Source organism: Neolamprologus brichardi, chromosome 22 (assembly GCF_056152115.1).
Source record: "Neolamprologus brichardi isolate AB-2024 chromosome 22, ASM5615211v1, whole genome shotgun sequence".
NCBI lineage: Eukaryota > Metazoa > Chordata > Actinopteri > Cichliformes > Cichlidae > Neolamprologus > Neolamprologus brichardi.
The window spans coordinates 21565243-21588843 of record NC_142124.1 but is presented as its reverse complement, the minus strand read 5'-3'; the positions used below and the strand labels follow the sequence as shown (position 1 = coordinate 21588843).

The following is a 23601-nucleotide window of genomic DNA, read 5'->3' as shown; positions in this document are numbered from 1 at the left end:
AGTTTATTTCAATGAGGGGGCATTTTTTTGATGACCATTTGAAGAGACTGGTAGTGAGGCAAACAAGAACCAGTGAAACACCATTACTTGTCCATCCCTTGTAGAGTTAATCTTCTTTCAACATGGAGTGTCATTGCCATATCCTCAATGAAAAATTGTGCACAGGATCCCATGACAGGATTGATTATAACAAGGCAGCATACTGACTCCTGTTTATCACAAGAATCTCTAATCGGGCATCAGCTGGAATAATAAGAAATTCTTCGAGTCATGATGTTAACTCGATGGAGCACATGAGCAAGATAAAAAAAAACATCTGCACAAGTTCCCATCAGCCCCAGACCATCATTTTCTCTCCAGCTAAGAATCATACTGACATCATTAAAACATTTTTAGTCTGAATAAAAGTGCAAAACTGCTACAGCAGCTCCTTGAATGCAGCACTGCAATAAAAAGGCACTTTGGTAAAAGCAGAGATACAGTGAAACATACAGATATGCACCTTTAGTCTACGCTTACATGTAAATTACAGTTACAGGAGGGAAAGCCTAGGAAGAACCATTGGAAAAAAAAGAATACAAAAAACCAAAACACACCAATAAATGTTCTATAGGTTGTGCTCAGTTCTAAAAGAGGAAGCAGGAAGTGTGGATCCAGGTTACACTGACATGGAACATTACACAGGCAGGTCAGGACACTTTGAGTCTGCCCTCAGTTCAGTTTCATACTTCCCTCTTAATAATAAGTCGACTGCAGACGTTTGATTAAATCCAAAGTTCACCACAGCACAGGGAAGTCCATTTTGCTGAATCCGGGATCTCTACGCAGCTCCCAGTACGTGTTGTTGCTCACCCAAGTGTCTTCCTTAGACTTCCTGTCAGCAAAACACAAATGATCATGAATTAGTATGACTGACAGATACTGAATGACGCACCACAAAATTACAAATAGGAACTACAGATGAAGACAGAAACATTAGCTCCCCTGTGAACATTTCCCAAACATCCTGGTTTCATTTGGATGCTTACATTACGTTACTTTGCATACAAAAAACATTTAGTCAGTTATAGCAACAGTGTATCCTTTTGCTGGATAACAGCCTGCAGTAATTTCTTGTAGTTTTCAGCTAGTTTCACTCACGTCTGCTGAGCATCATCAGCCCATTTTTCCTTTGGCAAACCTTTAAGCGCCTCCAGATTTGATGGTATTCTGGCACAGACCTTGGTCTCAAATCACCCCACAGATTTTCAGGGCTTCGTGCAGGTCTGTTAATGACATTCACTTTGGTCTTCTGGAGGTACGTCTTCACCGGGAGCAACCCATGTTTTGGGTCGTTGTTGCGTTGGAAGACAAAGTGTTGACTCAGACATAATTGTGCCACTGAGGTTTTCTTTCATTATCTTCACATTATCTTCATCATGATTCCTTCTACCTTGATGAGATTCTCAGTTCCAGAAGCGTCCCCGCAGTATAATATTCACACAAGCGTGTTTCACCGTGGGGACACTGTTCTTTGGGCTGTACACTTCTCCCTATGCTCTCCAAATATAAACAGTTTCTTTGGCCAGGATTTGGCAGTTAGTTCTGTACTTTGTGGCTCCAATTGAATTTCTTGATACTTCTCACTACAGTTCTTGATACTTGGAAACACTGTGATTACTTTGCTTTGTGAGCATCAACAATTCTTTAAAGTCTATACTGATTTCTTTTGTTTTTGACTTAATGCTTTCTCAAGTGACAGCTCAAACCCTTACTGAAGTTTTTATACTGTGTGTAGGCTGAAAGATAAAGTCAAAATCAATATTAGGTTAACTCTGAAATGCTCTAAGCTTGCAGAGCATAGCAGTTGTTTGTGCTATAGCTTAATAAAACGTTCAGTTTTTCAGGGGATTGATCATTTTGACCCTTGTATTTTTTGTTTTTTCCTGAAATAATTATTTTATTGGGTGCAAACAGAAAACTAGTGCATTTAGAAATGCATGTAGAAAATCATTTGCTCTACTAAAAGGAACATTATGATAAAAACTTTAAATTTCATAAAGGAGCTAATAATTTTACCCTCATCTGTACTTTGAGTTACAACAAGCCCAGGATTATGTTGGGAGAAAAAACAACCAACCAACCAACCAAACAAACAAACAAACAAACAAACAAACAAAAAAACACACACAAACACAAACACCACACACAAAGACCTTACAGACAAGGAAAAGAGCATACTTGAAAAAGCGTGGCTGGTGTGTCATGTTGTTGTCCTGCAACACTTTCCTCCTCTCCCTCTGGAGCTGCTCTATTCTCTGCTTCTGCTCCTCAGCTCCATCTACATTCCCCTCCTCCAGCAGCCTGGAATAAATATACAGAAACGCAGTCAGGGTGGGGATCAGTGCAGATTTGTTCCTGCTGTCTGTCAGTGCCATTCCCAACCTCCACAAAAAAAACAAACTCCAGCTTTCGGGCAGTTTCGGAAGTGACTTGATGCCGCTGTAACAATATTAACTTCTGAATGATGTCACTTAATAACATAACGTTGGTAGTTAATCACTGGATAGCTGTTACACAACTTTGTAAAGCTGCTGGATTCATGTTAACAAAACATTTTCTAGTTACTCAAATTCAAATGAAAGAACAAAGATTTTTCTTTTCATTTATGTTGACTCACTGAAACATGTCCCTTCTTATAGAGATATTATACTTATAGAGTTATTCAACTATTCTAGGACAGTAGGAATATATCTTTTGAACAAGTAATTAAAAAAAAACAAACTTACTATACATTTAAAATATTAGACTGTACATAAAAGATGAAAACAACTTCCTGGTCTGAAAAGTAAAGCAAATGCATTTTTAAAAGGCAATGTGCATTCTTTGTAATGGCCAGCAGGAGGCAAATCTATAAAGAAGTATACGTTTCTCGGACTCATTTGTCTGTGAACAATCTGCTAATGTGTTTATACTCAAGATCTCTGGTTTCCAATCTTAGAGAATACAATATGTTGTTGTTTCTGTTGATTATGGTAAGAGTCCAAAAGGATGATAAAGTAAACAGAAACTCCTTAAAACAAACTTCTTCAAAACCTATTGTATACAATACTAGATATGCAAAACTTAATGTACGTTCTCAGTTAAATTTGAGCAATACAGTCCAGATAAAAACAAGATGGGAAGCTGAAATAAATAGACACCAGAGGATAGGCAGGAAGAAATATGTGCAGAAGTACACACGATAGCCAACTCCGGACACTAGTAATCGTGGCAAAAATTAGCTTAACACAATCAAACAAATGCTGGAGAAAATGTCAGCCACATGCTGGTAACCATACCTACAATATGTTGGTATGAGATATTAAAGGAACACAAAAATACCAGAGGGTAGTGAAGGAAGAGAGGAATAATTCCTTTAAAGAAATTGTGTATCACTTTTAAGTGGCTCAAACTTGACCCACCAACGTATAACAGCTAGGTCAAGAATAAATAACATAGTCTCTGAGAGTTCAACAAGATATATTTATCAAACGGTGGAGGCCAGCTGAGGTGATCCTGACATATTGAACTCATCTGAGTTAACTCTCAGATCCAAAACCACACACACCAATGTGGTGAATATAATGCCAAAAGTATTCACTTATCTGACTTCACCAGATATAAACTTCTTAATCCGCAGGGTTTAATTTAATGCTGGCCCACCCTTTGCAGCTATAACAGGTCCAACTCTTCTGGGAAGGCTTTCTACAAGGTTTGGGAGTGTTTATGGGAATTCTTACAAAAGCGCATTTGTGAGCCCAGACGTTGGAAGGCCGGGCTCACAGTCTCTGCTCTAATTCATCCTACAGGTGTTCTATCGAGTTGAGGTCAGGACTGTACCGTCCAGCCAAGTTCTTCCACACCAAACTCGCTCATCACCGTCTTTATGAACTTGGTTTGTGCACTGGTGTGCAGTCATGTTGGAACAGGAAGGGGTCATAAACAAACTGTTCCCACAAAGTTGGCAGCATGAAATTGTCCAGAATATCTTGGTATGCTGAAGCATTAAGAGTTCCTTTGACTGGAAATGAGGGGCTGAGCTCAATGCCCTAAAAACAACCCCCATACCATAAGCCCCCTCCACCAAACTTGACACAATGCAGTCAGACAAGTACAGTTTCTCCAGGCAACCACCAGACCTAGACTCATCCATCAGATTGTCAGAGACAGAAGTATGATTCGTCAATGCAGAGATCACGTCTCCACTGCTCTAGAGTCCAGTTACTCTATCTGATGATTTGTACTGTGCTTGGTGATGGGTGAGTGAATACTTTTGGCAATATAGTGCATCACATCCAGTTTCAAAACACCAAGCTGTTGACAGCCAAAATAGTCAACGTGAGACTTTAAGATGACGCCTCGGTAATTAATGGATGATTTCATGTTCTATATACAGTCTATGTTTAAAGGACAATCTCTCTCTACAAGCAAGGACATACACAATACTCTTCATCTTTCTGGATCTAGACTAGTATAGCTGTTGCTATGGTTATGTTCATACCTCTGCCTTGTGCTGCTTCACACCACATGGGCAAAGCCAGACTTGGCCCAGAAGCTCATGGAACCAAATGGTCAGATTTTACAGCTTTAAATCTATCCATTGTATAAGACCATCTGTTTTTGTTGTTTACTGTAATCAGGACTAAGAAATCAAACTGAGATTCTCAGTGTTACAGTGTGTACACAGGAATGAGAGACAAAGAGTGGCAACCTCTGGTCCGGCCTGAAGCGCGTGTCCGATGGGGGCAGCAGAGGTCTTAAAGCAGGGTCCAGCTCATTTAACTCCACCGCAAACTGGGTGAAGCCGTAGTACTGTTCTTGGTCCACTGGCATTGGATCTAAACACAGACAGGCATAAAAACAAGCCGCTCTAATATCATGTTCAGGTCAGTTGTGTGATTTGACTGAAGCGGTGCAAGACAGTGTGACCGACACTTCCAGCGACTCCTCACTTACTTGCTCTCCAGATACACGTGGCAGACGGTGGCTTCCCTTGAAACACTGCTTCGTGCCATTTTCCAAATATGGAGTGCACCACTTTTCCATCTGAATCTGTAACCACACCCTCTATCTCATTCACTGTAGAGCTCCATGTTCTTGCCTAAAAAGGAAATATTTATATATTTTTTAAAAAGGACACAATACATATACATTACACCATACAAAAGCAGACATTATTTGTATCATACAAACTATGCACTAAATCCTAAATGAATCCTCTTAAATTTAAAAGAAACTGCAGCATTGTTACGTTTTCTGCATTTATTTTTTTACAGGTCAGCTTCTTATTTGTCCAGTAGATGGTGCTGTTTAAGCTTCTAGTGTTGAAGGACTTTGGCTTACTACTGCTATTATGGCTTTATGTGCAAGAAATGGACATTTGAATGAGCAGTAATTTTATAACAAGCGTGGATCATTTTTACGAGCCTGCTCACATGATAAGGGAGCTTATTAAAACATAAAAATCACATGTTAAAATTACTAATAACAACAGCATGACAGAGAATCACGTGTATTTAGCAAAATAATATTACAAACAGTAAGGGGGAAAGTTTACTCTAATAATGGTGGCTTACACACAGCATCTTTGTGTACTAACCTTAACAAATGTAATTTTGCACTGGCAGACATTGCTGTTGATGTTTTTGATCGACATCTCTCCGTAGTGTTCGATCCAACGCTGGCCACTCAGGATGTTATGGATGCAGGATGTCACCTTGTTCCATTCATAATGGTCCCCAAACCTGCAGAAAACACACACATATACACACAATGCACCGTTTAGCTTGCACTCATTACACATCCACAACAAAATAGAAAAAAGTAAAGAACCTACGCAGGTAGCGTGACACGGGTGGTTCCCATGGGAACGATTTCCATGGATTTTCCCCAGAATTTATTTTTCCATCGAACATCTGGAGAGAACAATAGAGCATTAAGGGAACAATCTGTAGCTTCTCTGACTACCCATGGCTGCTCAGTTCTTTTTTAACAACGCGCCAGAATGCATCAGAGCTTCCACAAGCTATATTAGTATAATCAATAGAGTCATCTTATAGACTACAATGATGCTAAGCAGTTAATTATCACATGATAGGAAGGTACAAAATGATGGTCAAATGAGGTTATTTAGATCGGCTAAGACACTAGTTTCTGCTTCATGTAAAATCTACAGCATGCAGCAAACACACAGGAACAAGGTGTGGGAGCTCTGATGTAATCTGCAAGAAGCCCAGGCAGACAAGAGGGTGGATGTGGGGTGTTTATTTCAAATAATCCCTGTGGGGCTCACCTTGCCAAAAGGTGAAGTTCTTTGAATCAGCATGACATGCTGACACAGGCGGGTGATGACTCACCTGGAAAGTGGGGAGAAAAAGAAAACAATAATGAGGTTCTTTATGAAAAATTTGGGTCTGTAAGTTGAAAGTTAATTCTTTGCTAGCTATACAAGCATCAGATCACCGCAGGGCACCATTTCACTGCCCTACATTTGTTGCTATTACTAGGCTAGTTTTGTGAAAAGAGTCATGAAGAAAGTGGCATTCATATGTCCCCCCCTTTTTTTAAAACAGAATCTAATGAAGTTGTCACAAATAATTTGACAGCTGCATTAACTTAGAGATGACAAAGCAGCTGTGTGCAGTCTGAAGAGAATGTGTAAACTTTGTGACTTCTACCTGCTCAGCTATAAACCTGAAGCCCTTATCAGGCCTGTCGCACTCGTACGTCTCTCCCAGGACGGGGTTAAAGGGTTTGCTTCCTGCTCGGTAGTAGGTAGATGCATAGGAAGATATTGCAAATGTAGCAACATACACCTGCACAAGGAAGGAAGAAAGGGATGGCTCAGTGAATGACACTTGGTTCCAAACAAGAACAGTAAGATGTTCCCACTCTGTCATTCTGTTCAAAAAATAAATATGTCAAAAACACCCTCAGAGTCAGCCACGGGGAAAGCTCGAACCCCCTCATACACTGGAGCTCAATCAATTTCAAACCCACACTAAGAAGTAAAATAATAAGTTTTTTCCCATCAGAACATCTTTGTACCTACAACAAACTTCAAAAAGTGAGTTTTGAGAAATTTGCATGGGTCATATCCCTGTATGGGATGGGTAGCTGCTCTCCTTTTTACATTACAATCAGATACGACCATAAGACCTGATTTGGTTGTAGTTTTAATGAAACAAGATAAAGCAGAAGTTGTCAAATTTCAGCCGACCTTTACATACTTGAGGGCCTGAACGTCCAATAATTTTCATAGTATGAAGGTCAAATTTAAATTCATTGTTTTACTACAAAAGAAAAAAAACAAAAAGCTGAGAGCAGGCTGGGCTCAGGCAGGAAGAACTCACTATCTTCCATGGAATGAGCCTGTAATTGGTTTCTGCAAAAAATTCACATCTCAGACTATGAAGATAAAACTGTGTATAAGGATTTGTCAGGGAAGAAACTAACTAAATCTGTGTGTGTGTGCATTCATACATGACTCTATTTAAATATGAATTTGTGTTAAAGATAATACATCACAGTTTGTATTGTTTTATGTGAGTGACTTCCTTGTAATTAAATATTTATTGAAGGCTCCATAAAAAGTACACATTATACAAAACAAACATCACATTAGCTTCCTGAGGAAGAGCACAGAGCTTATGTCTGCTAGGTGTGTTATTAATATGCCTGTCAGAGGATCTGAACCTCAAACTCTTGTAAAAATAACTCTGTGAATATGACTTTCAAAAGTGTCTCAGGAAAATTAGAGCATGTGCCGGTTTGTAGTCCACGTGTAAAATATTTCCCACTCACCATGCGCTGGTAGGGGTCTTGAGTCTGATTAGCAGTGTCCAGGAGTTCGCTGTACTCCAGCTCCTCACACAGCTTCTGCAGAGTGTTGAGTGGCTCATTGAGGTGCACGGGCATGGCCACCTTGGACAAGTCCTTGCCTATGTTGTTTCTCAGGATGTTCCACAGGCTCACGCTGTTGGCGGGACAGGGAGAGGGCAGAGTGGAGCGTCGACGAGCCAGCGTCACCACGCTGCTCACTACAGAAGAAATACGATGTCGTAAGAGATCGATTAATATGCATGGCTTTAAAAGACATAAGTGAACACTGATGTTTGCATGGGAGGAGTGTTTTTTTGTTTTTGTTTATATGTTAATATGATTGTGTATGTAGTTTCCAAGTGTATATACGAACTTGTGGAGGAAACCAAGAAGACAACCGACAAGGCTGAGTTTGGTGCAAATGGGGAAACTAATAAAAATGGAAAACGGCATTTGGGACTGAATGATTTGATTACAGGAATGTCATTCCTCCTGTTTGTAAAAAGATTAAAAACCACAGTTTTCATGCCGGTCACACACTGCATTAAACAACGCTGCACTGAGTTTGTAAACATGTCTGGCAGTCTGTGCCGATTTTCAACACATTTTTGGAGCCAAAGATTTATTTCACTGATACTTAGTGATTGTATTAGCTTCAAACTGGTTAAGGATGTACTGAAAATTGTCCACACAAATGCAACATAGGTCACATTTTCAAAGCATAAGAAATGTCAGTATCCATATCAATAAAATATCAGTATGAAACCTTACTGTTACTAGGCATCAATAATTTATTTGATGCTGTTACGTCACGGAAAATGTTCCTAGAATCCCTGCCTCTCTTTATCAGAGGTCCTTGCCTTATTTACACAGTATAATTTTTGTAGATGTTATTACATCGCCAGCACTTCTGGGCTCAAAATTAGTCCCTAAACCACGACAGGGCCTCCACCGTGTTGTACAGATGGCTGTAGATCCTCACTGTTGTACCTCTCTCCTCTCCTCCTCACTACATTATGACGATGATTTGAACTACAAATTTCAGATTAAGATTCAGCTTTTCATACACAGTGGGTATCACGATGACTTCTCACAGATGCACAGCTTGTTGCCTTATTACTTACCGGAGTTGTGCCTCTCACTCCCCCCAGCGTTGCTGTAGGTATCCACGGAAACACTGTCACTGACATCACTGATATACGAGTCATCGTCAGACACCTTGAGATAGGAAATCAATGATGAAAGGTCAGTGAGCCAGCAGGATACTGAATCAAAGGACAAAAGCACACAGATCTAGAAAGCCTCTGCATCATCGGGATAGAGGAGAACATTTTAGGAGTGACATTTTAGTAAAGCTCAGTTAGGCAGTCATTTTTTTTATCCCATTAGCAGAATTGTCTTTGAGAATTCATTCAACTGGTTGAGAGAAATCTACACTTCTACACCTCCCTCTACCCTGACTTTAAGTTTTAGAAAAACCAACCATGTAACAAAAACAGTGTTGCTGATTTTATTTATTTTTTTTAGTTTTACACTATAATTATTTTTTAAATCTCTACACAGAAACTGTTTAGGCAGTGTGTGTTTTTCAAGTCATTTCCATAATGTGTGTGTTATGGAACAAAAGCAGACTTACAATTTCTCTGTCATATATAAATGGTTATAATGGTGTCCGATTATGTTAAACGTGGCTAAATATTCAACAAAAACTAACTAACTAACATTTTGGACATGCCAAACTTTTTGTGTGGGAACGACGTTGGAATGAATCAGCTGATCATTTATTGCGTTTTGAACATGGAGATGCAGTTGATCTTGCAGATGATAACTGACCTCGTTCTCAGAAGAAGAAGAGGACAGGAGGTACTCCTGAGCGTCAAAGAACTCCGTTAAGGACTCTGATCCTTTGCTTTCACTGGAGACCTGGTGCACCAAGGACTGTGGGGCATCTACAGAATCCTGAATTGGATAAAAAGACACCAGGTGAGTAAACTCAGACCACTTGTCAGGTATTGTGAGTATTTGTGGTATAATTCCACAGAACCATAGAATTTGACCCGGTGTCACTCACTGAGGCATAGGCGGTCTTTAGACCGACAACATGCGCAGGCTGGGTGGGCTGCAGGTCAATAGTGTGTCTCAGCCTGTCTCTCTCTGCCACCAGGGAACTAAATGCTGACTTCAGTTTGACGTGGACTGGAGAAAGGCAAATGTCAGAGACGGGAAAATAAGCAGGGACACAGCAGATACTGAGTTGTCATGGAAACAATTTTATCGTATGGCAGTGAACACACAAAAAAAGCATATTTTTAAATCTACAGTAAACCAGGAAAGGACTCACTGCTGTTGGCCAGTTGGCAGAAGTCCTTTTGCAGATGTGAAGCATCTGCAGGTGATTCTGGGGATTCAAGACAGACTTCTTGGGTGTTTGACTCAGCGGTGGAGAGATTTGGATTGGAGGCATGAAGGCGATAGGACTGGGACTGGGGCTGGGAGGAGATACAGCTTGGAACCTGGCAGTCAAATACAGTCAAAAGTGAGACATTCTTTCCCACCATTTAATGACTGAACTATATCAAAGCATAAGCAGCAGAGGAAAAAAATAAGAAGCAGGTCGTGAACCTGTAGCGTGGCTTTTGTGTCTTTGCCATTGTTTTTGGACCGCCACCTCCTCGGCCTCTTCTCCTTTTTGGGGATCTCATAAGTAGCTGCCTGTGGCACCACAGACATATTTTGAGGTTGTAACAACATTACTTAGTTCTTAGAAGAATTCCAAGATCAGGGTTTCCACCAGTATTTTCCCATCCCAGCATCCCATCTTGCCTAATATGACCCTTCGCAGTTTTGTTTTTTTTTAAAAGACAATGCAATGAATTTACTGTATCCTCCTCCACACCCTTGCCAACTACCAGCTCTAACATTTCTGGTGGAAAGCCTGTATTATTGTATTATTAACATAACAGTTTGTCTTATTAATCTCTTTGAAAAGCAGGTGGACACTATAGCAAACAGCTTTAACTACATTTCCCAAACATAAACTTGTAAATACATTTAGCAATAAAAATAAGCATTTTTTAACATGTTATTTATCCACCTGTAGGCAAACACCAACTTTTACTGTGAAACTTCAGTGGCTACTAACGACTTAGCCCCACCACTTCCTGTCTATGTTCCCCACCAGCATGGTAACTAAGTTGCTGTTGTGTTAGTGACTTTAATTATATGGGAAACACATTGATTATTATAAAGAACCACTAATGGCAGCTTAATCCGAGTGCCTGTGCTCACTTGTAGTCCACTGATGACTGGAGCTGAGTATGTGCGGTGCAGGACCTCCATGCTCTTCAGCAGCAGGTTCAGTTCCAGCAGATACGACTCACAGTCCTCCAAGTCTGAAAAAAAAAGAGAAGGTATTATTAGATCAAAGTTGTAGGCACAGAAATAAAAGATTAACTGCACCGAGACATTCTGTGATAGGTAAGAAATAAGAAAGAAAACAGAAACAAACAAACCGACCTTTGCAGCACTTGTCCATGTCGTCTGAGGAGTGGAGCCAGGAGTTTATCTTAGATTGGTGGATTGACGCCTGCTTGGTAAGAGTCGCCCTCTATTTGAGATGAATGACAAAGGATGATACACAATTTGCACAACACATCCCCAAGGATGTTTTTTTTCCTTACACAAGAGGACTCGGGCAACTTACTTTCCTAAGCGATTCATTAAGAGAGGGAGAGGATATCGCATGGGGGTGGAAGAGATGCTTCTCGTGGGGATACATGCTTATTTCATTCTGCCGAAACAGACGGTGATGACGCAGCTTTGACACCCACTCCTCAAACAGCTCCGGCGACTTCACCTGGAAGCCACAAAGTCAAATTAGCTTGAGGAAAACTTGAAGAACCAAAGCTCCTGCAGATGTCTTTCTATGAAACACACAAAGGAAATCAAAGAGAAGACCTGCCGAGGTTGAGGCATTTTCTAGTGAGGATACATCTCAAACAGCAGTAAGAAAAATAACGGGGAATGTAACTAAATGTCTCAAGAGTTACCTTTAGGTGGTAGATGTTGTCTTCCGTATCCAGATCAATGCACATGGCTTTTTTCTTGATTGACATTACAGAGAGACCAACGTCTATGCAGCCATGTAGTTTCCCCTTACTAATCTGTGCAATCAATAAATAAATAAATAAATAAAACACTTTTCACTTGGCATTTAACGTGTGCATAAGTTTGTATATACAGAAGATAGACAGATGGAGTCATAAAACAATACTTACATCGCTTTCCCGCTTTGCATATCTCATGATGCCTTTCTCCAACAAAAAGTATCTCTATGTTGGAAGAAGATAAATGAATTTGTATTTATTTACAGACGTGCCATGGTCTATTAATTACTGCGTATATAAACAATTAAACACAATGCAGACTGTGTAGATTTGCACAACAGTCCCTTTCAATTCTCTTGAACCGGACATTTAAATTTTATTACTGAAGTGAGATAAGTGACCCCAATGATTAAAGATAATCATCATATATTGACATAAGCAGTTTATGGGAACGCTGTATTTTACAAATGAGAAATCTAAATAAAAGAGTACGCTGACGGAGCTCAAGGCCTCTTTATCAGGTAAACTATACTCTGTTAAAGGGGCTGTTCCATCATGTCGCAAGGAAAAAGTTTCCAAGTATGATTACACTCACTGAGATCAGAAGGGGAGGGGGATGAGTCAGGTTTACAGTGTAATCAGCTGGGAGTCAAAAGAATGGAAAGGAGGAAATACAGAGAGCTAAAAAAGTGGAGGAGGAGGAAATGTGGAAACAGCCTGAGGTATAGACAACAAATCAGGATACTAGCACTAGCATCACACTAGTATGCATCATAGAAAGATTACGTAAAACGCTGCACTACAAATAACATTTTTAGTCTAAGACTCTTAAATAAAGGTTCAACAGCAGTAGCAGAAGGGTTTAAGAGTCTCCTGTAACAACAAGCAGTGCTGCAGTCTGATGCGTTAAGAAGCCAGCAGAGGCCCTCACCTTATGCCAGCCCTTCATGGGCCACTTCCTTCTCTTGAGCAGGAAGCCTCCCTGCTTCTCAGGCTCCTGCATGCTGGCAGGAACCCCCCTGAGCCCTTCCACAATCTCCCAGTTATCCTGCAGGACGACAGGGCAACGAAGCATGAGACAGACAGTGAATGACTGTGTTGTGTGTATACATTTCACTATCACAGCAGAAACACTATGGCTGCAGTTATTGTTCCGCCTGACGAATGTGGCACGTATTTGTAGGAACAATTAAAATTTGGTCACAGTGAACAACCATGAATAAGTGAATCACTTTCAACTGTTTGACAGTGAGAGAATAAACACACAGAAGCACATTAATAATTTCTCACGTTTTATAGCCTGATGGGCACCACAGTGCGTGATGTTATTAGAATTTAACAAATTAAACATCACACAATAGTAACACATACAGAGGTTACACACACCTGGCTGCCGTCATGTTTAGAGGAGCCGCTGCTGTCACTGTGAGTGGGTGACGTTGATGTCATCTTTTTGCGCCTCGACTAATCCTCCACCTACCGCTGTCTTGTATCTCTGGAAACCGTGGCAACAGAGATCACAGACGAGCAGCCAGGAGCATCACGCTGACCTTTGAAGGCCACTGCAACATCCAGCACTGCAGAGAACGGAGAAGGTAGGTTTAAAAAAAACAACATGTGAGAGCAACACGGGTTTATTTTAAACACAACAGCAGCACGCAGCATCCATAATCAGGATGAGATAAAAACAGAAGAATCACTGACTCACTGTGCGTCTGTCTGACTCTGAAATTCCTAAAGTCCAAAGTAGCTGTGTTTAAAGGAAGCTAGCCATAAATATCCAAATACAGTCATTTCCATGAGCTCAATATGAATGAATTCACATGGAATCAGACGCAATGAGCTTTACACATACAAAGTCAATTTTTTTTTCTCTCCATACAGGTGATCCAGGTGTTTTGTTTGTTTTTCTTTCTTTCTTCCCCCCTTTCTCACCGTCTCTTCTCTCCTCTGGTTTTCTTTCTCTCCCTCTCTTTCTTTCATTCTTTCTCCCTGTCCTATCCCCCAGTCATGTCTGTCCCGTTTGTAGCAACCGAAAATAAAATAAATTCATAATTATAATAAAGGTCAATCAAATGGACCAATATGGCAAGGCCATGATGATCCACTTGGTAAAATAAATCCGCTTGGCATCTTTCTTGGCCTTAAGACAACAATTCTGATGGCTAAAGATCCAAACGGGACAAAAAATAAATAAAGAAAATAAAAAAAATACAAAGTCAAATATAAATGAGTCAAAGTAGAACGCAAGTGTTATAACCAAAGCCCACTGTTCAAGAAGTGTGTAAAATGAGCAGGTAATCATGAGAACAGAGGTACATCGCTTTCCATGTTCTCCTCTTAAACACTGTTAATGTCAAACTGGTTTTTCATTAAAAAAGATAAGATGAGCCTATAATGATAAGGATAGCAATCCATGGAACATATGAATAGTTCAGGCAGGTGTTTCAAAGTCACGTCTATCACATAGTGTTATGATTTCAATACTGACCAGCAGTGTTGGGGTCATTGCTCAATAAAAGTCACACATTACGTCTTAAAAGTAATGCAGTACATTATCTAATTGCTCATCACAGAGGAATTCTTTTCTTATTAGTCTGTAAAAATGCCCTGAAACACACCAGCACCTGTAAACAATATAAGCCTATAGGCTACAGTCCCACACGCCAACACAAACTCTAACCTATCCTAAGGAGGACGCACATATGAGCCCTCTTTTAGTTTTGAACAAAAGTCAACAGCACAGAGCACAAAGATAAAAGCTGAAGCAGTGTTAGCAGTACAATGCAGTCGTTTTTGTCATGGACGCAGTTTCCACTTTACCATCAGCCCCTCGTCCTTTTGTGCAGTAAAAATAAAAGTAATGTCCCCGTCTCCACTCCTCAACAGCTTTATCACAGTACCGCTCCACTGTTTTCCTCCTCCCGCATACAAACTGAAATCAGCTGCTTGTAGCGCAAGTGCACAGGACGAAAAACAAGATTGTTTGATTGATGTTTTTTTTTTCTATCCGCCTGGACAACTGAAGAACTAACAAAAGTAATAACATAATTGTAACTGTAATGTAATTAATGTGTTACATTACTGCGACATCAGTTTCAGCCAAACATTCGTTTAAACTGCTCTAAACCCTAAATTTTAGGAGGTTTTTCTCTTGGTTCTGTATGATGTCACTGAGAGTGGATATCCTTAATAAACTCATTTGTGGCACACAGCAGTAGCTGTGAGCACAGAAGCCTGACATACCCATTGTTTCCAAGGCGTACCCATGTGAAGTTGGCTTCAAGGGAAGGTAAGAGTATAAATATAAATAAGTGTCAATGACACAAAGCTACTCCCTCATCTGCCTTCACTCGCTTGTGAACTTCAGTGACATCCCATTCTTAATCTACAGGGTTTAATATTATGTCAGCTCATCCTTTGCAGCTATAACAGCTTCAGCTCTTCTGGGAAGGCTTTCCAAGGTGTTGGAGCATTTATGGGTATTTCAGAGTATTCTTCCAGAAGCGCATTTATGATGTTGGACGAGAAGGCCTAGCTCGCAGTTTCATTCCAAAGGTGTTCTATCAGGTCGAGGTCAATCAAGTCCAGGCCAGGCAAGTTCTTCCACAAGAAACTCGCTCATCCGTATCTTTCTGAACCTTGCACTAAAAGTTAGCTGTGGAATATTTAGTAGTGAGGAAATTTCGCAAGTGGCATCCTATCACGGTACCACGCTGGAATGAGCTCCTAAGAGCGACCCGCTCTTTCACAAATATTTGTAGAAGCAGTCTGCATGCCTCAGTGCTTGATTTTATACACCCGTGGGAAAGGACATGATTGGAAGACCTGAATTCAAGGATTTGGACTGGTGACTGAATTATTTTCACAGCTACTATGTCTCCAATCTAGTAATTATAAAACAAAATAAATAAAAAGGAGACCTAGTTTTGCATGACAGGTTTGAGGAGTTTTTCCCGATGCCTTAAATGTACACACCAACGCTCCATGTGATGCAACATTCATTCGTCTCCTCACCTCAAATGGCATGCTCCAACCTTGCTGTGCTTGTATCTGTGTGTTAATGGCACTCCCTTTTTACACAGCCCTCTCTTTCTGTGGAAGTACACTGTGCATGTGAGAGGAAAGGGAATGCCTCTGAGGTTTGCGTGTGACCGAATGTATGCAAATTGGTGTAATTGTTTGGATTTGCTGCTAGCTGCAAACAGAGAAAGCTCTGGTGGTTTATGAGCGTGTGTGTAGTCTGTGGTTCCCCTTGCTTGCAGTCAGTCCCATGCTCAGGACGTGAGTCATCAACAGGAAAGAATGCGCACCGCACCGCGCTTCGATACCCCCGGCACACCAAAACACAAGGCTAGCGACAGTAAACACACGGCTAAAAGCAGAATGAAGCACATGGACGGCCCACTTACTTCACAGCTACTGCACAGGCTAAAGGGTCAGACAACATATCTGAACAGCCCTCAGATTATAAACTCAGGGAGCTCAGTTTAGCTCATCAAGCTGTTCTGTTTGCAATTTTCAGGCTGCGACATGTCTGGCATCTTGAGCTGCATTAGAAGCGTCACAGAAATATGTTATGAATTTACTGCACGGCTCTACAGCATATCACAGCGATGTAAATACACCTGTATGTAGTGTAAACAACAAAAGATGAATGCAATCATACAACACTGCATTTACATATAATGTAGGAGCTCAGGGCCTCAACAGTAAGTTTACAACATCTGAGGCTCACTGAAAAGCTACATGCAAAATATGTGGCGATTATGAATGAAGAAGTATCAAATACCACTTGAACAAACATGGTTAACATTGCCTCCCTCCCATTCCTGTCATTTTGTTTTCCTTTCATATCTGTCAGCAGAAAAGTTTGCAATAACTCACATTTCCTCAGAGCAAAACCACGGCATGCAAAAGCTGTGCATTTGTTTATCAGCTACGGAGGCCTTTCTAGCTTCTATGAGACAAGTCCCTGAACACCCCACCGGGTGCTCTACTTAGCTCAGCTGACTGATTACCGTAGGACTGTATCTCACCAAGGCCTCTGCGCTGTAAGACTAGAAGTGCTGGGGTTTTACCTTCGGTCTTATGTAATGTGAGTCAATCATTAATGGCCCAACACCTTGTAAGTGATCTCACAAGATGGAAACGGGTCATTCTCATGGTAAGGGCCAATGCTGTTGAGTCACAAGGGTTTAATGGGGGAATAAAAGGTTTAAAGGAGATGTAAAAGTGACTCTTTTTTCCCTCAAGTGTGGGTAAGAATTTGTCATTTTGTGAAGAGATGAAACAAACGCAAATGGAAAATGTGTTTAGACTGTAGACACTGAGCAGCGCAAGATATATATGTTCTTAAACGATATGTTCTTCGTTTGTCATATTGTGGATTTTCTGCATACTGCACTTCAGTAAAAAGTACCTACAAGGCCCAGAATGACAACAGTTTATCCCCTAAACTTCAAGACTGGACTTTAAAGCAGCTTTTAGTTGAGTACACACACACACACAGATTCAACAGACAAAAGTCAGACGTGTAAATACAAGAGCGGATTATTCTTCTTGTAGCCATTTTCACAGACTTTACATAAAAGATAAATGCAGTCATGGTCAAGTTACCCACTGATTAGTGAAGTCTTATTATGAAACCTGCAGAGGGCACTGAGGGAGAGGACTTATCATCATTTTTATACTCTAATGGGGGACAGACATTACAGAAGGTGAATGGTGCATTCAATACAACCTGAGACCATAAACTGAGTAAGAACGTGCTTACAAAGATCACAGTTTAAAGGCCTGATTACAACTTAAAGAGTAATCATTTATCTTCTGTCTTTCTTGACTGACTGAATCACCTTGTTGTTGAATTGTGCTTTACAAATAAACTTGCCTTGCCTTCAAATACCGGAGGCTAAAAAAATTTTTTTTATAAACTGCAAACATTTTGTAACACTGCAGCACTCTTCCTCTCACATACCGCTGTGTTGCTTTCAATTTGTATTGTGTGTTTAATGTGTTCATATTTTTCCCATTGCATACTTTCAAATTCCTTTCCTTGGCAACGCTGCTGCCAGTACTTTGAATTTAGCAAATGACCATGACCTGGTAATTGAATTCAGATAATGGGAAGATCCTGTGGGTATGTTGAACTTTCCAGTGCATGGCTCAGGAGAGCTGAGGGTCATATACACTTTTACAGAATAAGACTTCTTTCTGAAACCAGAAGATTCGCCTCCTAATAAACATTAAATAAAATCCAAGTTTAAGACATCTCCATTTGCTTGATTTTTCAGACCCGAAAGCTACGTTCATCTTTGATATGCAGCCTATGCTTTTCCCATTCAAGACTCACCAGATGCCCACAAGATTACAACGCTTGTGTTCATTCAAAGTATTCCTGAACAATTCCAAGTATGCTTTTACAGCCATAATATGAAGACCACAGGAATGTCCTCTCTTTTAATTTGAACATGACTACAGGCAACACAGTGATTGCTCACTGGTTTCAGGCTGAAGCCTGAGAAATTGTAAGGCTGGAGTTTCCAGTTCTGGCATGGCAAACACACAGACCATGACTTACCAGCCAATCCATCTGCTTTCAACCACAAATTCTTGCAACAACAGGACTGCAAAAAACCCAACAGTCCACATGATTTTCATATCTGCTCCCCATTTTTACCTGACAGACTCACAAAGCAATGATGAATTACTGGTCAGAATTACTGGGTTGAAACAGTGCACGATCCTGTTATTAGCAAACAGAAGGATTTTCACTTTTTTGCAGGTTTCATCTAGCCATTTCAGACATCAATACCCCAAATTTTGTGACAAAAATAAACCCATGTGTGACAGCACACATGGTGTGATCAGATGGTGGCAGCAGCACAGTTTATCTGACCTTTGACATCAAGTGTGCAGGACTGATAGCACTGAATGAAATACAGTGCCCATTTCCTTTGTGCAGTTAGAGAAAAAACAAAAAACACATGTGGGTATGAGCGAGTGATCAAAGATATACAAAGCAGCCCCAATATGTCACTCAGCAGTCACTGATTATTTCTCATGTGCAGCTAAACAGCATGCACTTAGATTCCTGACCAGTGTATTTATAAAGGCTACATCACAAAAGATGTCTCTCTGTCTGCTTCCTGCTGAGACAAGAGACACTTTGTGTTGCTGCTTCAATCACTGGTTGCTATGGATACAAAAAAGAAAAGAGGCAAAGCCAAGAATAAAGTTTGTTGATTCTTTATGAAAAATCTGAGGGACATAAAACACCAAACTATTTATAGAACATGTGGTGTTAAAAGCAGAAAAAGATTTCACACTAGTCTTTGTGCTGACCAGCTGGCTGGCATGGAAGTAAGACATAAGATCCTTTAACTTCATATAACCACAGGTGGGCTATTCTCAGACCAACCACTTGGTGTGTTAGTCTAACAAGAGTCTTCTGTATTTACCAGCTTTAAAGTGGGTGTTGCAGAAAGGAGAAAGTGACACAGAGATAACTCAGTGAGTCACGTAGGCCTGGCTGGATGTTTGCACCCAAAATGTTGCAGCAGGGACAAAAAAAAAACCTAACATTTTAGCTGGACAGGAATCAGCTGATTGACAGACTTAAAACCGACTCCCTTAGAGCAATAATCCTCTGGCCTGAGATCCTGTGCCAGGAGAGCAGACTGGAACAGAATCACTTGTAGTGGGAAATTAATATCTTGCACAAGGGCACTTCACCAAGCCAGACGCATGCCAACAAATGGGTTTGAAAACAGATTGCCGCATTTATGGACACTCTCTTGCTGCTAATACTCTGCCTAGGGCCTGAGGAATTACTATTTTTATGCATTAACCAGCCGGCTATTTCTGAGATTAACAGATTAGATCTCTAAATGCCAGAAACATCCCAAATTCCCCAACAAACAGGGTGCCATTTTTAAATGCTGTGTTTAGAAAAGCTGGCATTTGTGCTAATAAACTGGTTTGAAAACATTCATGAATCTGATGGATGGTGAACTTTTCAAATAAGAGTCATCTGCCCAACAGTTTTGCCAAAAAAGCCACTGAAAGTAAATAATTTACAGGTTTTTCTGTTCATATACTCTCTAAATGTGGGTCGATATCGATGCTTAAAATGACAACTTGAACAATAACCAATGATCACATATCGGTACTGGCTGATATATTAGCCTTGTTGACAGATATTTTTTTTATTTTATCAGCAGGATAAAGTTACATGTACCATTACCATTAATCTATTATGTTACAACAACAATCAAAATATGTAGTTCCCTCTTCCTCTCACCCCCAACCCATCACAGCAGGCTGTCCCTCCTCCTGGAACCAGCTGGTTCTGCTGGAGGATTATTCCTGTTAAAGGGGAGTTTTTCCACCCCGTTGTCACCAAGTGCTTGCTCATAGGGGGTTGTCTGATTGTTGGGGTTTGTTTCTAATGTTGTAGGGTCTTTAACTCACAATATAAAGCATAAAGTATTATTTAAAAAAAACTGAATCAACAATTTTTATCAATTTCAGTATTTCAGCTCTTCATCGTGCTACCATTGAATATTTAGCAAGCAGAAAATTCATGTGAAACAACAGATAAACATCAAAAAACATCAGAACAAACCTGATGTTAGACATGTTAACAAAAACCTTCAGGGCTGTGGTTGTGTTTACATTAGCTTGAATGCTGGACTGGCACTGTGTACCCACAGCCAAACTGTGAATGGCTCAGTGATAGCAATGCCATCGTCACTCGTGCTTAAAATAATCTTGTCTGGGCTAGTTGTTTTACAGTCAAAAAAAGAGGGTCATGAATTATGGTGTGTAAACAACAATTATTTTCATTATTAAATAATTGCCGGGTTATTTGGCCAGGTTATTTTTAATATCAAAAATATAGGTTTATGGTTTATGGTGGGTTTGGGAGGGGGTTGTTTTTTGTTTTTTTGAAACGTATGTGTAATATCCAGTGTTGGTTCAATTAAAGTTATCAAATAAATAAAAGATTTTATTAAACCATGGATTAAATCTCAGCTTCACTACAATGTAAATATCGGATATAATCGAGCTGAATAAAGTAAATGAATAAATACATATTTTGATGACACTGATGTCAGAGAAGCAGCCAGTGCGGATTGGTTACACGAAGCATGCATTCATGAGGACAGGACTCCATGGGAAGTGGGAACCACAGGTGTCCCGTCTAAGTGCACAAAAAGGCAATGCTCGGCTCCTGCTGCCAGCACAGCAACACAAAGTTGTCAGGGTAAACAAAAATTACCAACATATTCCATGCGCTCGAAACAACCCCCCGCCCCCTATAAAAAATACCCGCTATAAGTCGATCCTTACACGTCTATTAAGAACCTGATGTCTAGAGGTGCCCATTAATAATTTTATCGAAAGCGATACTTTTAACTTGAGCGCCGAAACACTCACCGACAGACGCCACGAGAACGCAGTCCAGCGCTTAATGCCAGCCGAAGCTAAACAACTACAGAAAAAACACACGAAGAAATTCACTCGAGAAAAAGCGAAAATAATAATAATATTTCAAAAAGACATGCTTACGTTTCCGTGGGGAAAGCTAGTGCATCTTCTCCCGGTAGTAGCGAGCAGCCAGCAGCCTCGTTTTACTGCCAGAGTGTCGTGGGTGAGGAGGGGCCGCTGGGGGGGGGAGGAGTGACTGACGTCCCTCTCAGCCAATCGCAATCGAGGATAAAATCGGGGCGGGGTTGACGTACTCCAGGTTGACGTACACATACGCCTCAAACGCCGAATGAAGAGTCAAGGTGAGAGTTAAACATTGGGGTCTGCGTGTTCTATGTTATCATTTTATTTTAGTTCAGTTAAGCTTTATTTACACAGCGCCAAATCACAACAACAGTCACCTCAAAGCGCTTTATTGTGAGGCACATACATGATCTTAAGTAGGCCAGAGCAGTGAAGCTCCCCTTTCTATAAGTATAAAGAAGTTTGAGGTACTTTAATACATAAAAGGAGGTGTAATGTCAGAAATAACGGTTTTCTACATGAGAAAGAAATGCTGCTCTGGGCTTCAATTGTAAGAAATAAATGTGTAAAATTATATAAAACAAAATTCTGTTAGCTCACTGTGGAGATGGTCCTGCAATTGTAAAATTGATGATTTGTGTCAACTGAGAGAATTCTTTTACAAAAACAAACAAACAAAAACAGGAAAAAACATAAAATCTCTGTAATTTATTTGTTTATCTATTACTTATTTCTTTTGGTGTAGTATTATTGGCTATGGTGAAGGTCTTCTTTTTGCAGGAAAAAGCTGTGAATAGCTGTCAAACATGAAAGCTGTCAAACATAAGGCCTCCAGGCCATGCCCTACAACAATCACATCATCCCTCCACACCCTCCTCAAAAAAAGCATGTGGCGACTGTGGGAAGGAAAAACCCTTTTAACCCCAATAGAGGTGGAGGTAAGGTGAGGCAAGGGAGACAGGACAAAAGGCAACTCCCTCTTTGCCTTCAAAATATGTAGTTCCTTTGTCTGTAACATGAATAACCTGCATGTTTTACAATCCACACCTTCGCCGGACTTTGACGTCTGCATGATTTTTAAAAGAGAAATCTTCGCATTCCACGTAAAAAACAACAACAACAAAGCGACTTTTAATTTGAATTTCTGCAGTTGTTTATTAATGGCCTATGTCACCCATGCCTTACAGTATAGCAACCTTCTTTTCAATACATAACTTGTGATAGTATGCATTATAAGTGGCTTTTTGTTTTAAAAATAGAAGCCACTAGGTGTGGACTGCACGCCTTCATAATTCATCTGGTCTAAGGGCTTCACAACACTGTGCTCACTCCAGTGGTATTGTTTGGTAACTGTCCTTTGGCTTTGCCCACAACTGCTGACTCTTTAGTGAATCGATGAGTAAGTGAGAAACTTGGCGTCAGTGCACCCAGATGGAAGGAGCGAGCAGAAGCACAAACGAGCATGTGTTTATGTGTCTCTGCTTAGTGTCACTCATTTTCTCCTAAACTTCTGCCTGTCGTGATTTCTCTGAACACTCAGTCCACCTCTGCTGTCCTCTCCGTGCTGCCTCTGGATTTGTTTACCCAACAAACCCTCCTTTGCATGGGCATGAGGCCTTCACTTGCTGCCTGGGCTTATTTCTATGGCAACAGAAAAAAAAGTGGGAAAGCAAGACTCATAGCTGGGCGTGTCCAGAGACTCTGAACCAGCAAAACTAATAGGAGTGTTTGGAGCTTTAAAGGAATGTAAATCAGGACTGGGGAGAGAGCATGAAGTGGGACACTGGAAGCAGAGCAGACAGGGTGAGGAGAGCTTTCTCTCTGTGCTTGTATCACAGGTGCTGCCATTGTCACATCTAGGTGGATTCCCTTTTACTTAACTCACCTTACGAGTGATTAATTAAAGCCACTAAGGACCGCACCTTGACATACCTCACAGTGCAGACACGCCTGTCCACACACACACACACACACACACACACACACACACACACACACACACACAGGAAACAGTGAAGGAGAAAGGAACCAATCACACACTGATTACTCCTTTTAAATATGCAATTTTATCTGAAACAATATCTCATGCGTGTCAATTTAATTCTTTATATCCCCTATCACCTCTCTGTCAGTAAAC

General features: G+C 40.5%; 1 protein-coding gene across 1 annotated transcript; it reads right to left on the bottom strand.

The window, feature by feature from the left end:
* On the bottom strand, nucleotides 1-21611 carry LOC102784228 (oxysterol-binding protein-related protein 3-like). Its single transcript, XM_006787591.3, has 22 exons — nucleotides 21522-21611; nucleotides 13335-13525; nucleotides 12880-12996; nucleotides 12120-12173; nucleotides 11892-12005; nucleotides 11546-11698; nucleotides 11359-11449; nucleotides 11131-11234; nucleotides 10465-10554; nucleotides 10184-10355; nucleotides 9914-10038; nucleotides 9676-9801; nucleotides 8967-9060; nucleotides 7825-8060; nucleotides 6699-6836; nucleotides 6314-6377; nucleotides 5858-5936; nucleotides 5621-5765; nucleotides 4978-5122; nucleotides 4733-4859; nucleotides 2221-2343; nucleotides 1-874 (listed from the first exon to the last, which is right to left on the bottom strand). Exons 2-22 carry the CDS (start codon nucleotides 13395-13397, stop codon nucleotides 778-780), a joined length of 2457 nt encoding a protein of 818 aa, XP_006787654.2. The 5' UTR covers nucleotides 13398-13525; nucleotides 21522-21611; the 3' UTR covers nucleotides 1-777.
* Nucleotides 21612-23601: the final 1990 nt, after the last annotated feature.

Excerpts from the sequence above, each read along its gene's own strand:
- LOC102784228 (XM_006787591.3), bottom strand. The coding sequence starts at position 13,397 with ATGACATCAACGTCACCCACTCACAGTGACAGCAGCGGCTCCTCTAAA. Across the intron at positions 11,699-11,891 it reads ACAACATCTACCACCTAAAG|GTGAAGTCGCCGGAGCTGTT; the intron begins GTAACTCTTGAG and ends TGTGGCTTCCAG. Across the intron at positions 2,344-4,732 it reads CGCTTCAGGCCGGACCAGAG|GCTGCTGGAGGAGGGGAATG; the intron begins GTTGCCACTCTT and ends TATTTATTCCAG.